This window comes from Venturia canescens, chromosome 7 (assembly GCF_019457755.1).
Source record: "Venturia canescens isolate UGA chromosome 7, ASM1945775v1, whole genome shotgun sequence".
In the NCBI taxonomy this organism is placed as follows: Eukaryota; Metazoa; Arthropoda; class Insecta; order Hymenoptera; family Ichneumonidae; genus Venturia; species Venturia canescens.
Window position 1 is genome coordinate 19,065,110 of NC_057427.1, and position 15,129 is coordinate 19,080,238.

A 15,129-nucleotide genomic window follows, 5' to 3' on the forward strand; every position below is an offset into this window, starting at 1 on the left:
AAAATCTTTTGATTCTTTAATTTTTTTCGTTAGTGTAGTATGGAAGACCTTATTATTTGATCTGGATATTGAATACTAATATACAATAGCTTTGGAAAGTAGGAAAAAAAAATTGACACATAAACCAGATTTAAAAAATCGAAATTTTCTCCAATCATGAAGAAAAATTGATATTTAAATCCAAGTTCATGCTTACAGGCACGTTTTGCTCTCACCGGACATAGCTGCGGCTTTGCGTAGATTTTTTTTTTTATCATTTGGAATCGTTTTGGGGGGCGGCACGATTATTTTTTTTTAACCCATATTAAGGGCCACCCTATATAGGTATACAAAATATGTTTGGAATCAGATATTCCTAGTTCTTGAAACAAATAAACATCAAAAATGTGTGCGAAAAAAATACACAATTTTCTGATGAAATTAAAAAAATAATAATTAATATCTTTCGAATGCGTTAAGCTACAGAGTTGCAAGAGGTCGCAATCGATAGAAAAAAATAAATAAAAAATACGTCAAGTTGAAATATCCTATGAAATTCTGTGATTATTTTTTTATTGAAGAAAGAAATTTTCGAAACAAGTAGAAAAGCGATGGCTCCTGTAAAGAGTCTCTGGCAGCGACGTCATAAATGTACTTGTCTTTGAGTCACTACCGCGACTCTACATCGTTTTGAATGGCATTCATATTGCCGAGCATTATTATACAGATATCTGTATCTGAGCATGTTATCGTAACGTGAGCATCGAAATCAATCTTACAAACGTGAAATACAATTTTTGTGTCAGCTTCTTCGTGAGCTGGATAAGATAAATTGTGATCGACGGTTCTTACAACTTCATCACTTTGTGATTTGTATTTATAACAAAACTCGTAGTTAACATAGATCGTTTTATTGCGTATATAGCTAGCCATATAATTATTTTTCCAATCGTCACAAAGAAATTCCACTAAGGCAGCTTTGAAATGAATGTTCTTCAATTCGTTAGCAAAATTAGCTGGACAAACTTGATCAGGGCCTTTTATACGGTACTGTTGACCTTTTACCCCACCTCTTAACAAATGCTCGTTATCTTCAATCGATGGCGAAAAGTTAGGATCGAATGTGATTACAATAATGCGCGCATTATTTTTAGTGAACATTTGAATCATTTTTTTCGAAATATTTCCAAATGTAGACGGAACGTCTTTTAATGCATGGAGCATAAAAAGGCCATCATCAATTAGTACATCACATCTTTGTGGTGTATTACTATCAGTTTCTTTTTCTAGTATTTTCAATAAAACTGATTTATCGGTTTTACAAATTACCCCATCTGCGTGACACATAGCTAAGGGAACTGGCGTTAATGGATACGACAAAACTTTGTCAATATTTAATGTTTGCTCCAGAGAAATTAATAGCAGCTGTGCAAATAAGTCGCTTTGCATTCGAACTTCTACAAGTTTTCCCGAAATAGCAACCTTTTTTTTGGTACTGCATCCACGAAAGTCAAAATTTTATTCTTTTTATCGGTTTTTCGAATCTTTCTACATCTTCGAAACATTCTTTGATAAATTGTTCACGTAGCTCATTTCCACGATTCTCTACATTACGTAAAAATTGTTCAATGTTCGCTTGTACAGCTTAACCCGTTGAAATTTTGTATAACAAACTTTCTTTTAAATCATTTGAAAAAGGATTGATATTCTGTTTGATATTTGTGATGACATTTCCGAGCTGCAACGAATTTCTTTTTATTCTGCTTTTTTCAAGGTTAGCAGTAATGTCCTGAGACTTTTTCAATCCTGTTTGCTCCATTATGTGACTAATAATGATTGAGCGAATGCTATGGCTTTTACACCAACGTTGAAGAGCCGAAATTGAATTTGTAGTATGCATTATTCTTGTCAATTTATTTGCAACATATGCATTTATGGTTTGCTCTAGCATAAGATCAATAGGCTGTCTCGAAAATGGTTTGTCAGTTCTTTTAACTCCAAACGATCCCCTTCCGATCTGCAACTGTAACCCCGGATGAGATTCATGTGCTTTCATCAATTTCTCGTGATATATCACGGTATAACGTAAATAGTTTTGTTGGTTGAAAGTGAAAAAGAGATTTGCAATTTTCAGTAAAACAAATCGAAAAAGTTCGAGGTTCGCTGTTCAAATACTTCTGGATAGCATGAAATAATATTCAATCAAATTCACATAAATCATGTAAAATTGCGGAGTTTTGCCATACTCGCCATTGAGTGTTTGTTGTTTATACTCTTCATACTTTACAAACAAATTAATAAATTCTTCTCTCATAACTGTTGGATTGACTGATTTGTCCATCACGAAATTTGATAAATATTTCTTCATTTCATCAGTTATTTCCGGTATGTAACCGTTTGCACCTATTGAAGTGTTTGCCAGTTGTAAAACTATTTATGGAGCCGCTCGCAAGTATTTCGCTGTTTAGCATTACATTCGTAATTCCGCAACCGTTGATGAATTTTTCTATAGCTTTAAAATATGCCATTATAATGTGGAACGATCTAAAATGAATGAACACGTTATCAAATTGCGGTTTTTCCGTACTTTGGTTCTACAATGCGATTTTGGCGATAGCTAAATCGTACGTGACTTCTATATATTTTTCATCGCATTCCAAAGCGACTTGTTAGCTCCGTTTCATTGTTTCCATAAGAACTGTTATATTCGTTGGAGAAGAATTTATTGTCGTTAAATATGAAACTTTTTGTTTGCAACTTGTATCCTGATGAATCATGCTATTGTATCCTACCCATGATGGAGTATTTGGCAATTTTAGATAATGAGAGCGTACCCAAGCGAGATCAAGATGTTTGAATGATCGAAGATTTTCAGGAATATGTAATCGCAAAAGACTTTCGACCGGCTCTAAAGTTTCACAAAATTGTGGCTTCTCGTTGTACGGTTCGAATTCAAACGTTATAGCATCAAAAGTGCGCCGTCTCTTTTTCAAACTCCTAGAACTCCCAGAATTTTGTGCATCACTTTCTAAATCCGCGGTGTTTTCAGCGATATTTTCAAAATCTTGAGGGGGATCGTTTGTGGAATCATACTGAGCAGAATCAACAATGTCCTGAAATATAATGCCAACAGTACCATGTAACATGTCTTTGCCTGTTAGCGTATCTACAAATCGATCGAAATTATTATAAGCTAATCCTGTGCATAAACTTTTTACGCGAATGATATCATCAGGTCAAATTTCTGATCGAAGTGTAGAAGAAAAAGTTACTTCAGTTTCTAATTCTTCTAAAACAGTATAGCCACAGCAATGCCCGTACTTATTAATGATGTTGATAATTTTTTGACTGTTCGTTAAACTTTTCAATGCCAGACCAAAATTAATGTTTCGAAGGTTTAACTTGCACATTAGAGACAGCATAAATCAAATCTTCGGAGAATTATTGAGCCAATCTGGCTACCTTTGAATTATGCTTCCGCCGAAAAGTAGAACATATCAACTTCGAATAAAAATCATTTAATATTTTTGGACTGTCGAATTCTCCTGTTATTAAGTTTTTTGCTGTTAATGCGTCTGGTAGTGGACGACGTTTTATGCCACGGATTGCCGATCGCAAAAAATGTATAGCTGTTTTCAAACTGCCTTCTTTTTCTATAGTAACGCTGGCATAGGATTTTACAACTTTTTTTGTGTTCATACACACAATGAAAATTTTTTTGGGAAAAGTTTCCAACAATCTTTTTTTCAAATTATATGGTTCGGCGTCTGTAGATAATTCAATATCTTTGGCAAAATCGGTGAAAACTGATCTTAAAAACGATAAAAAATAACATTGTTGTTTTTTAACGATATTTTCTGTAACAAAGCGACATACTTGCTCAAACGCTTCTTTGTGGACTTCTCGTGATTTGTGCCATTCTTTTTTTTCGCTTTGTGCGGTGATCTGTGACTACTTGAGTGTGTTCCGACAATTTGACCGGCACAATTTATGGTAGAAAACAATTTGATTGCTTAAATATTGCGCAATAATTCTATCCCATAAATCTACATTACCTACTTTGCTCACGTTACGCCTTAAATTATACATACTTTCCTCGGTCGTACATGTTTGTAGCTGTTGCTCGCGGCCTTGATGTTTTTTCCGCCTCTTGATACAGAAAACGCACACGTGTTGTTCTGTGGAATCATGAGCGTCTTCCTCTGCTTCCTCGATTGAAACAGTGTTCAAAACATCGGATTGATCACCGATACTCGATGAAGCATATGGCGAGATGATTTGGCTTTCAGCAAGGTTGGATGACACGTCGATGTTTTTATTTTGATGTTCAACTGCTTCTGATATTTGAGCGTCCGTTTCCGAGCTAAAATAAAATCTTATATTATTTGGGTTTCATTTACATATCAAGAGACGCGGTAGCGGCTCGACGCCAAGTATTAAAAGGAAAAACTGCAGCGCAAAAGAAAAGCCAGCGCGAGCCCTGCCGCTACTCTCTTATATACGCGAATATGCCGTTTTTATGACGTCACAGAATTTTCAAATGGCTCTCACAAACAAAGCATTTCATGAAAGAATCTCAGAATTGGTGAAGATTTTTTTTTTTTATTTGTCCCTTTCCAGTGGTTTTTGTTGCAAGTAAATCCGTCCAGTCGATCCTGAGATATGTAACGTTAGTGATTTAAAATCCATCGTTTCGGGAACTTTCGTTTTCTGAGAGAGAGAGGGGCGTAAGTTCAGCATATTTACAATTGGACTTACGTCCTTTGCACGATTTCTTACGTTTTGTCACATGCTACGTCACGCACTACGCTGAACGCGGCTACCCCCTCTCATTGTGCGTCACCGAGCAAGAGAGACAGATAACGTACGCACAGCGGAGGCAATACCAGCTCTTGGTTCACTAGTCCAGTCAAAATGCAGGAATGGAGCAATTTTCGAGGGGAAATCTGCAAACTTGATCTAAGACTAATTTGATGACGCTGAATCGAATGGTGTAAATTATTTTGCGATCAACCCCCGGCAACATTGAGAAAATTAGGGTTAAAGTTTAAAACGCTTATAACTCGAAAGCTATTAAATTGATTGAAAAAATACTTATACTATCGTTTTCGGACGACAAAAATACGTAAGAAAGCACCCTATTAATTTCCGATAATTAAAAAATAAGTGAGAAAAATGGTTTTTAAGACAAAATTTGGCATATCGAGCACCACTGGGGACGTAAAGAAGGATGGAGGATATGCGTACATCTCTGTCGCACTCATTAGAGTGCGTTTGTGCGCACGCGTGGCTCGCACAACGTGTTGAGACGTGAGCCGCGTCAATGAGTGCGACAAGGACGGGCAGAAAGTAAGAAAGATAGAGATAGGAAGATTTCCGTAAATCGGTCCCAAGTCGTCTTTTGGATTTTTGGCCTATCGTCTAGACAGTCCTGCGCGACGCCCTAACATGTGTATATAGAAATAGGGATCTGCGCAGGGGCAATATATTCGCATCGAGTTGTAGCTAGTTTAAATCATAAAATTATTTCGTATACCTGTAATAATTTTCAATCTTTCATTCTATAACAAACCACATGACGTGACGGAGTGAAAAACTCATTTGAATATAACGTTCGTCTAGACGAAAGTGTGCAGTTATAATTTTTATTTTATTTGCAATAATCTTTTAGTGAACTTTTCATCTTTTGTGAGAAAACATCCACTGAGGTAAGTTAAATTTTTATCGTCTATTTTGATTATTTTTCTTTGTAGTCTAGAATTTTTTTTCGCAATAGTTGTTTTTAGCCACTTGCCCAAAAGTATCAGGCAGACATTTTGGTTTTCCAATCAGACAAAAAAGAATATTTTAACTAAAAATAATGGGTAGTCCATTTAACGGACAGGCTTTTGAAATAAGCAATTTTAGCTTCATTGCACTTTTCTATTTCTGTTACGGCGATTTTAATTGCACCCGAAAATCATTGAATGTAGACTCGCATGTCAAAAATTTGTTTAAACCAACCACAATGTCTTCATTTCAAAAACGTTGAAACAAGTGCTGTAAACGATAAATTGAAGCGCTCGAAAATTCTCGAGGAATAACAAGGACATCTTCAAAAATGTGTTTTCAATACAAACAAATTAAATATTTCATGTTTTCAGTCTACGGAAAATATATATGATGAATAACTTTTTTGTATAAAAAAATAGTTATTAATACATTCTTTAAAACGTACTTAGTATTCCCTGAGAATTCGAAAAAAAAGTTAATAAAGTGTTTTGAATGGGCACCGCCTTCATCTTTCCCGTACGACACGTTCTCTGAAGTGTTTAAAATCAATATATTTTTTGATAACGCTGAATGAACCATTTCCCTTCAAATAAATCGAAGTGGATAAAATGTGTGAAGGAAATCGATGAAGAAATATGAGAAGCGTTTCAAGTCAGTACGACTCTTCATTTCAAATTTATATACCGATCAGAAATTCCCATATATTTTCGGCAAAAGTGCTTCTGTGAGGTGAAAAAATTATAAAAATGTTTTTCAAAATGACGTACTGAGCACAAAAAAGTCGTAGAAATAGAAATAGAGAAGCAAAAAAAGTTTGACTTCTCCACTCAAAAGCCTGTTTTATAAAATTGACAAGCGATTTTTTTTCGTTTTTCGATAGTCTGCTAGTTGAATAATCCGATCACTGTTTCTCGTGATGATATTCGATTTTATGTCTGTTGGAAAATCCGAAGGGATTCAATATTTTTGGCTAAATCTGTGCATGTTTGATTCCGTCAAGCACCGCATAAAATTTTCTTAGGTGGTCTGACTCATACGTTACTGTAAATTCTTTTTCATAATACATGCCACCCGTGAACTCGCTTCATTTTTTATAATAATTGTTATGAATTTCTTTTGAAGTTATTGCACTAGAAACGTTTACACTTGACTTTTTCTGTTGAAAATGTCGAATTTCCGAGTCATTTTTCGAAACATCCAATGAAGTAATTTTCTAGTGGAAAAATTTTCGTTGCTGATAAAAATATACTCCATATTTTCTGGTCCAAAGAAGATTTCGGAAAAGACACTATAACCGAAAAATCACTTGTACTACTATTTCATCATATTTAAATTTTTTGAAAATATCTTTTACGGAAAGGTCAAATATCTTTACGATAGAATTTGATTGTTATTTAGAAAATTTGTATAAATCGATCACAACAAAATCAAATTAAAAATTGTGTTGAGTTATTGACTAGTGTAATGCGGCCTACCACATCAATTTTCGATTGAATATGACTCCGATAAATTTCAATTGAAGATTGATGTGGAACCATATAACACAAGTCAATAGCTCATAAGATAATTTTCGACTTGGTCTTGTTACGGTTAATTTTAAAAAATTTCAAAACAATATAATAAAATGCTACTGTAAAAAAATTTCACATATCCGAAAAAAAATTAAAAATGTACAATGATACAAAAAACACACTAAGTGATTTTTGAATTATGATATCTTCTATGGAATCTTCTTGGGTCCAGAGAATATGGAAATATTTTAATCAGAAGTCGCATTTTCCCATCTAAAAATAACTTCATTATGTGTTTAGAAAAATTAATCAAAGGGTTGATATTTTCACGCAAAAAGTCAACAATTCAAAATTTCGAGCTGCTATAACTTCGAGGAGCGCGATGAAAAAAAAAGCAAAAAATCAAACGAAGCCACAAGTGGCATACTTTTTCCAAAAGACATGCGACTTTTATTCAGTTTTTGGTTAAACGACTCGTATATTTTTATGCGTATTTTGAAGGATAATTATGATACTCTATACAATTATTATGAAGTAAAGATCAATGTATAGAAACTAAATCTGATTACTCGAAAAGAAATGAAATCGACATTTCTAATTCGTTTTTACTCTTTTTTCAATACCATTCCTAATTTTTATCCTTATTAGAGTAAAATAAATTAAAATTGTAATACTGTTCGTTAACAGTAATTAGACAAATCTTTTCAATTTTTTCAGCATCCCCTGAAAATGGATCCACCTATAACATGCACTATATGCGACGAGCCACTGAACATGGCTACATCGCAAATTGACAAAGTTGGATCGAGGGGTCTTAAATCATTCATTACGAAAAGTCGAGAATTAGGTGATAAAAAATGGGAGATATGGACCAATAACGACTCGCTAGTCGTTCATAGCACCTGCCGTAAGTGGTATTTGATGGCGTCAATTAAAAGTGTGGCTGCAAAAGCAGCAAAACTGAAATCTTTGAAGGCATCTTGTTCTGCGCCATCTTTTACATCATCGAAGACCTCGGACTCAGTAACTGCGCAAAATGAATTTAATTTCCGTGAATTGTGCTTGATATGTGGTATGCCATGGGATCGTAATCACCAGCAAAGCCACATGGTGCAGAATAATTACATAAAGGAAAAACTTCTTGATATAGCCAAACTGCGAGGCGATTCCATAGCTATCGAAGTGATGAATCGATTAAACGATGTCGTATCTTTAGTTGCTGTGGGTGCACGATACCATCATAAATGCCAAAAGATGTTTTCGAAAATCCTATGTGACAACTCAGCTAGTGCAGAGAGAGAAGCGGAAGTACAGTCGGCATTTCGACAAGTTACAGAGTACATAGAAAAATCACAAAAAGGAAAATTTACGGCGGCGGAATTAGACCGTGTCATGAGGGGAAAAACGACGTATGACAGAATGTTTCAGATGTTGATGGACCATTATGGTGGGGATATCTACATTTTGAAGAAACGAGGCACCGATACTTTAATTTTCTACAGATGCTTTAGTACAACAAAATTATGTGGAGACTGGTACACTGATCCCAATTCTCTTAAAAAAAAACAGAAAGAAGCGTTAGTGAACGCTGCAGCACAAATTATCCGGAAAGATATTGAAAGTCATGTTTATGAACACGATGTTTACCCGCCTGCTGGTAGATTCCTTTCTTCAGTCCAACAAGACATTCCTCCACTGCTTCGTACTTTTATTGATACACTAATTGTACCAGATTTACTGAACCTTACAGAAGATCACGACGAACGATATTTCGTGCAACGTAGCGCGATAGCGCATTCCATATTATCTCTTGTTCGGCGTTCCGGTTTTACTTCTCATCTGCAGCTAGCCTTGGGAATTTATATTCATCGAAAGTGTGGATCAAAGTTGATAATCGATCTCCTCCATAAATTGGGTGCTTGTGTTTCATATTATCAACTTCAGCAATACGAAGCGTCAGTCATTATGGACCCACCGAAATTTGTATTCGAGGAAAACATTTGCGTCCAGCATGTCTTTGACAACACCGACCACAATGTTGGAACTTTAGATGGCTACAACACATATCATTGTTTAGGAGGAATAGCTATATACTCGCCGGAGGAAAATGTAAGCTATGAAGGTCGAACCAAGAAATTGAAAAATGCGTCGAACGTATCATCTGCAACGATAGCATCACAGAGCATAATCCGAACCATTCCATGGACAGCCCATTGCAACGGATTAGATAACATTGTATACACCGACACGGCAAAACTGTTTTCTACAAATTCGTCCGTACTGCCAGCAGCGTACTCAACATATCTATGGGCGAAGCACTGTGATATAGAGAATGTACCGAGTTGGAGAGGTTTTATGGAGGTTTTGACGGCTGATTCAACTTACAACGTTTCCAAAGTTGTTTGTCTACCCTTTATCAATCATCCCCCTTCCAATATGAGTACCATTAATACAGCTTTACGTACGGCTTTAGCTGATGCTCGACGTGTTAATCAGAAAACATGTTTTGTCACATTCGATCAACCACTGTACCATAAAGCTCGTGAGATAGTTGCAGCTTCTGAAGGCGAGCTCGATGATGTTGTAGTACGCCTTGGCGGATTTCACTTGCTCATGTCTTATTTGGGCTCCATTGGTCATATAATGGATGGTAGCGGACTCGAAGACGTTTGGGCAGTTGCATATGCTCCAGCATCGGTAAAAAAAATGTTAACGGGACACGCTTATGCTCGCGCGATACGTGCTCATATATTGACATTTACTGCTCTGGGAATGATGATTTGCCGTGAAACCGAAGATGAAGTGCGCACACAATACGAGAGAGATGTGAAATCTTTTCTGCAAAGATGGAGCACAGAACCTCCGACTATCGGTGACTGTCAAGTAGAAACTTCAATCGCTATGATGACATCGGAATTGATCGCACAGTTGACCATTTTAAAAAATCGAGGACCTACTTCACAGCTATGGGTGCAATATTTTGAGTGCATTGTTATCGCATTACAATTTATAGAAGCCGAACGCTCAGGTAACTGGAATTTACACCTTCAAAGTGTTCGTAATATGTTACCAATTTTCCACGCTGCAGGCCATTTTAATTACGCAAAAAGCGCTCAAATTTATCTCCAAGATATGGTCAACCTAGAGGTGACAATGACTGATGAAGAATATCGGAGATTTACAACGGATGGGAATTTTACAGTGCGAAGGTCTGACAAAGCTTGGTGCGGTGTGTGGACGGACATGACGATTGAGCAAACCTTGAACAGATTTTTTGGCATAGAGCTCAAGCACGGCAGAGGCGTTACACCGAGTGTTGTTGCGAGATTTTTGTCAATCATGCCATCGTCGTTCTCAATTATTAAGTGTTTAGAGGATTATTGTGGCATTGAATCGATAACTAGTGCTCAACACGTTGATCTAGCCAACTACCGCATTCAGCGAGATAATGAGGACATCAAGAAGTTTATATTTTGGTTTGAAGAACACGGTCCTTTTAAACATCGAACTTCTTTGTTTTTTCTGTCAACCGGACTTGTCGGTGCAACAACTACCGATTGTCATTTGGCATTTGAGAAAGGAAAACACGGTATGGCATGGATGGTAGGGAAAACTGTGGCCAAAATTTCATTGTCTTCGTCCAATAAAGTAAAAAATCTGGCAGCAGTCAAAGTGGGGACCCACGTCAGTAATGAAACTTTTAGCTCAGTAGACTCTACTCTACTGTTTCAACGGATTTCCGTTTTGTTTCATGGAAACGAAGCACAGACGCGAAAAGCGTTTGAGTTCGAACTGTCGCCCTATCCTTTATCATTGTTCGATGAGTTGGGTCTGATGAGAAAAACAGCGAAGTCCGAGTTGTATAAAATATTGAAACCTTATGTTCTCCAAACAGAAAATATTTTACGCAATGTGACCTTCGTAATTGATGGAGGATTTTTACTGCACAGCATGAGTTGGCCACATGGAGCATCGTTTGGAGTCATATGTGAAGTTTATCACTCACATATCATCAGTAAGTACGGAGAAAATTCTTGGGTAGTCTTTGATGGCTATAGCAATGACCATATTGGTATAAAATCTTATGAGAGGTATCGCCGACGTCAACGAAATATGGCACCGGATGTAGATTTCACCGAGAGTACACTTGTCACTTTGAGCCAGACAAGATTTTTATCAAATACACTTAACAAAATGAAATTGATACAGTTACTCTCCCAATATTTGAGTGCACGTGGCATAAACGTCAAAGTTGCACAGGAAGATGCGGATGCACTCATTGCAAGAGCCGCGATTGAGCAGAGACAAAAGACAGGTCGTGAGGTGGCAGTTGTTGGTAATGACACCGATTTGCTGGTTTTATTGATTGTTTTAACACATTGCAGTCGTATTTTTTTTTATAAAATCACGCCAAATTCTAAAAAAGATACTTTATATGCAACAGACGATCACGCTGATTTGAAACCGTTTATTTTATTTGCTCACGCATTTTCTGGTTGTGACACGACAAGTGCCATATATGGAAAAGGAAAGAAAAGCCTCTTTTCTATTCTTAAAAAAAATTCAGATCTACAGAATATTGTACAAACGTTTTACAATGCTGAGAGTACAATTGAAAGTTTATGTAAATTCGCGGAACAAATAATTGCTCATTTATATAGCTTTAAAAATTCGGACCAATCGCTCAGTGATGCTCGATATCAGAAATTTACAACATTAGCTGTTCATGCCTCCGTAGAAATTCGATTAGCACAATTGCCACCAACACAACCTGTCCTGCGTGAACATGTCAAACGCACTTTTTACCAGATACAATCGTGGTTGAGCAATGAATTAAATCCAGAAGACTGGGGCTGGAGACGAACGAGGACCATGATGGTACCTGTTATGAACCCTGAGAATTCAGCGCCTGACAATTTGTTGACACTGGTGAGTTCATCAAAATGTTTAAACAGATATTTAAATATTAAAAATAATCTGACGGTGCATTAACTAAACGTTGTAAAGTATTCACACGAAATGTACTATGTTTATGTTTTCCTCAATTTTCCTGAATATCTATGTTGCAGGTATCATGTTCGTGTACTGGAGACTGCAAAACTGCTCGTTGCACTTGCCGAAAATCGGGATTACCGTGCACTCAGCTATGCAAGCATTGTGAAGGTCAATCATGCTCTAATGTTGCCGTCAATAGCATCAGAAATGAAATGGGAAATATTGCTGGAGAGCAAAATGAAGATGACGAGAGACTACCAGTCAGCGAATTCCTCAATATAGCTGCTGAATTACATCCTGATGATCCTGATAATTACGATGAGATAAACGGAAGTGAGGGCGAAGAAGAAGAAGAAGATATGGAAATCGAATATAATTTTTATAATATGTAATTGCAGATTTTTTTGCTTATTGAGGCCAAAAAAATGGCTCTGAAATTACCACTTCCCTATTTCCTTTTTTGTATCAACATTTAAATGTGAAAAATCGATTTTTTTTGGTATTTTGTTCCTAAAACAAAAATTTTTAAAATAACGCTAATCAGTCCAGTTGACGAATTATAGAGAATCAATGCACGAATAAAAAACTTTGGAATGCCCCGATCCGTTCATTAGTAAAAAAAAAAAACAAAAAATGGTTTCATGTCTTCAATTTTATTTACATTTTCAGTTCAAAGCCGATGATGAGGCTTCCCAAATAATGAAAATTCATTAAAAGGGAGTCTGAGGTTTAAAAAAAAAATTGATAAGAATTGACAAATGAAGACTAAAGTTTGAGTTTCCTCTGTTGCAATCAGAGTCATGAAGTCTTATTCATTAGTTATATAAAATGTAAAACGTAAAATAATTTTGCTAATTCTTCTAGTCCTATCATATACCTATCATATAATTCTTTTAGTTCCATCGTATCATACAGGGAATATTTATAATAATTTTAATATTTTCATTTGCTAGTTTTTGAAGAGCTGAAATTTTTGTACAATTCTATTTTAGCAGGATTGGAAATCTCTTCCTATCTTTTTCTAAGTCCAAAATAGGATGAAATTGTTACATTGTCATGCGTGGAAATTATGACAAACTTCTGAATAAACTTTTGAACATTTCCAAACTTTGTAAAACCTGATTTTTTGAAAAAGTTGTAACTCTTTAAATGTGCGGAAATCATCTGTATTTATATATTTCTTCCAGAAGATCCTATTGCATAAAAAAATAAAAATAAAAATAGCGGTTCTGATATATATTCAAAAATAGCGGTCATGGCCACAAAATAGTACAGAGTGTCTGATATATATAATTATTGTAGATACTACAATAAATCATCATTATAGTATAACATTTTTTTAAATAGATAATAATAGTACATTATAACACTAGGACGAAAAAGTTTTTCGTACGCGTGTTATACGAAATTTTATATTACGAGGTGCGGAAATGGGGGTTTTGTGTACGCAAAGCGTACGCAAAAGCGTCCATTTACGTACCGCGTGATATAAATTATTTTATTGTATTATTCGTTATTACTCTATATTGATAGTAAATAAAATATAATGATTTAAAATATCATGAAATATTCATTTAATTATTTGAATGCCTTTTTTCAACATTTCAGAAAATAATGCTGAATGGGTATCTGTGCGTTCCCGAGTTCGTCAGTTGCTCAAATCGTTCGCGTGTAGACGTTTCAGTTTTGAGTGCTACAGAAAACCAAAACAAAACGCACACATACTCACACAGACTCTACGTACTTGTGTTTCCGAGCCTACCGCATTTTAACGCATGCGCCGGATGATAGAGAGGACCTCTCTATAAGTGCGAACGGCAAAGCATACAGTGCGTCTGTTTCTAAAAGCGGTTCTCAACGCGTATTTTCTCAATATTCAATTGCATTTTGTCCATATTTAAACAATGTATAAAAAAATAATTTTTTTCTGCAAAGTTCAATTAAACCCTCCTGAAACGCGTAGAATAGAAAGAACCCGAGTTATCTACAAATTTAATATGTTTTGAAGCCTTCGAAGTTTCGAGGTTTTCACCCCGAGCGCACTGTTGTTTTTTACTATTTAACCATTAATTTTTTAGTTATCGAAAATTAACAGGGTGCTCTTACGTATTTTTATCACCCGAAAACGATGGTACAAGTATTTTTTTAATCGATTTGATAGTTTTCGAGTTATAAGCGTTTTAAACTTTTAACCCTAATTTTCTCAATGTTGCCGGGGGTTGATCGCAAAATAATTTACACCATTCGATTCAGCGTCATCAAATTAGTCTTAGATCAAGTTTGCAGATTTCCCCTCGAAAGTTGCTCCATTCCTGCATTTTGACTGGACTACACGCAAAACATATGTATATTAGGGTGGCCCTTAATATGAGAAAAAAAATTGATCGCGCCACCCCCCAAAACGGTTCCGAATGATAAAAAAATCTACGCAAAGCCGTAGCTATGTCCGGTAAGAGGAAGACGTGCCTGTAAGCATGAACTTGGATTTAAATATCAACTTTTCTGCATGATTGGAGAAACTTGGATTTCTTAAATCTGGTTTATGTGTCAATTTGTTTTTCCTACTTTCCGAAGCTATTGTATATTAGTATTCAACATACAGATCAAATAATAAGGACTTCCATACTATACTAACGAAAAAAAATTAAAGGGTCAAAAAAATTTTTCGAATTTTTAGTGACTTTTCAAAATGTTGTATTTCAGTGAAAAATGGTCGTATCGAGGTTTAAAAAAACGCATTTTGAAGCTTCAAGTTTCTAATTTCAAGATCTTATGACGAAAAAAATGCAGAGCTACATGTTCTGCGCAATTTTGAGAAAAAGTGCGAGAAAAAATTTGCAAATTTCTATACTTTTTTTCAATTCCACAAGCG

At 35.6% G+C, this 15,129-nt stretch overlaps 1 protein-coding gene and 1 long non-coding RNA gene across 2 annotated transcripts in view; one reads left to right on the forward strand and one right to left on the reverse strand.

Moving 5' to 3' along the window:
* Positions 1-535: 535 nt before the first annotated feature.
* LOC122413457 (uncharacterized) overlaps positions 536-15,129 on the reverse strand; it is a 28,938-nt gene continuing 14,344 nt past the window's right edge. The window contains exon 2 of the long non-coding RNA XR_006261548.1: positions 536-4,342. This is a non-coding gene — a long non-coding RNA (uncharacterized lncRNA). The remainder of the gene's footprint in view (positions 4,343-15,129) is intronic.
* On the forward strand, positions 8,076-13,688 carry LOC122413456 (uncharacterized). Its single transcript, XM_043423810.1, has 2 exons — positions 8,076-12,191; positions 12,332-13,688. The coding sequence occupies exons 1-2, from the start codon at positions 8,184-8,186 to the stop codon at positions 12,647-12,649; spliced, it is 4,326 nt and encodes a 1,441-aa protein (XP_043279745.1). The 5' UTR covers positions 8,076-8,183; the 3' UTR covers positions 12,650-13,688.